Source organism: Brassica oleracea, unplaced genomic scaffold (assembly GCF_000695525.1).
Source record: "Brassica oleracea var. oleracea cultivar TO1000 unplaced genomic scaffold, BOL UnpScaffold01219, whole genome shotgun sequence".
Lineage (NCBI taxonomy): Eukaryota > Viridiplantae > Streptophyta > Magnoliopsida > Brassicales > Brassicaceae > Brassica > Brassica oleracea.
In genome coordinates this window covers 17,057-18,269 of record NW_013617770.1, presented here as the reverse complement: position 1 = coordinate 18,269, position 1,213 = coordinate 17,057, and the positions used below count along the sequence as shown (strand labels likewise).

The window sequence follows — 1,213 nt, the reverse complement described above, 5'->3', positions numbered from 1 at the left end:
GCATCATGATCTGATTGTAACCAGAAAATGCGTCCATGAAAGTCAGGAGTTCATTCCCAGCAGTCGACTCGACGAGTCTGTCGATATGCGGGAGGGGGTAACTGTCTTTTGGGCAAGCTCTGTTCAAATCGGTAAAATCGACGCAAACGCGCCACTTCCCGTTCTTCTTCTTTATGACGACCGGGTTAGCTAGTCACTCGGGGTATCGCACCTCGGTGATTGAGCTAGCTGCGAGGAGTCGCTCAACTTCTTCGTCGACAGCTTTGCTTCGGTCGTGACCTAGCTTTCGTCTCTTCTGGCGAGTGGGTTTGATGGTTGGATCGACATTCAACTCGTGGGATGTGATGGCGGGGTTTATTCCTTTCATATCCGATGTCGCCCAAGCAAACGTTGAAGCGTTCTCCTTGAGAAAGTCGATGACTGCGCGTTGCATCTCTTCGTTGAGGAAGGCTCCGACTCGGACTACTTTGCTCTTATCAGAGTCGTCGATGGTGACTTCTAAAATCTCGTCTTTCTGAGGTTGAATTTGCTTTGCTATCGCGTTGATGCGAGGAGTTGATTGTTGCATTTTCACCGTTGCGATGAGTAGTTCGCGAGCGGCCTGCTGGTCTCCGCGAAGCGTCTGCACTTCACCGTTTCGTCCTGGAAACTTCACGCACTGATGATACGTCGAAGACACTGCCTTAACAGAATGTAACCAGGGGGTTCTAAGGATCGCGTTGTAAGGAGCTTTCATTCGGATGACTGAGAATTTGACCGTGCGTATCACTCCGCAGGCATAGACGGGGAGTTTGATTGTACCAATCATTGTCTCAGAAGCACCGTTGAATCCTGTAAGGGAGCGAGATGATCGTTTCATGTCGCGCAGGTCGACTTCCATCTTATCGAGCGTATCTCGACAGATTAAATCGACTGAACTGCCTGTGTCAATCAACACTTTAGCGACGTCACACTTCGTAATTCCTACCTCGACTAGCAGTGGGTCGTTGTGAGGTAAATGGACGCCGATGGCATCGTCTGGCGAGAAAGTGATTGAGGAATCGTTCTCGTGTTTTGATTGCCATTTCTTCGAGGTTACTGCTTGTCGGCGATGGTCCTTTACAGACCGGACGGAATCACCGCAAGGAGGTGAGCCACCCATGATTACGTTTAGGAAGTTAGACTCGACGACTCGTTTATTTCTCAGTCGAGTCCTCAAGTCTCTAGGCGAGTA

At 49.9% G+C, this 1,213-nt stretch overlaps 1 protein-coding gene across 1 annotated transcript; it reads right to left on the bottom strand.

The window, feature by feature from the left end:
* Positions 1-193: 193 nt before the first annotated feature.
* Positions 194-1,141, bottom strand: LOC106321095. Its single transcript, XM_013759411.1, has one exon. It carries the CDS (start codon positions 1,139-1,141, stop codon positions 194-196), a length of 948 nt encoding a protein of 315 aa, XP_013614865.1.
* Positions 1,142-1,213: the final 72 nt, after the last annotated feature.

What these genes read in the sequence shown, in the direction of transcription:
- LOC106321095 (XM_013759411.1), bottom strand. Translation starts at nt 1,141, where the DNA reads ATGGGTGGCTCACCTCCTTGCGGTGATTCCGTCCGGTCTGTAAAGGAC.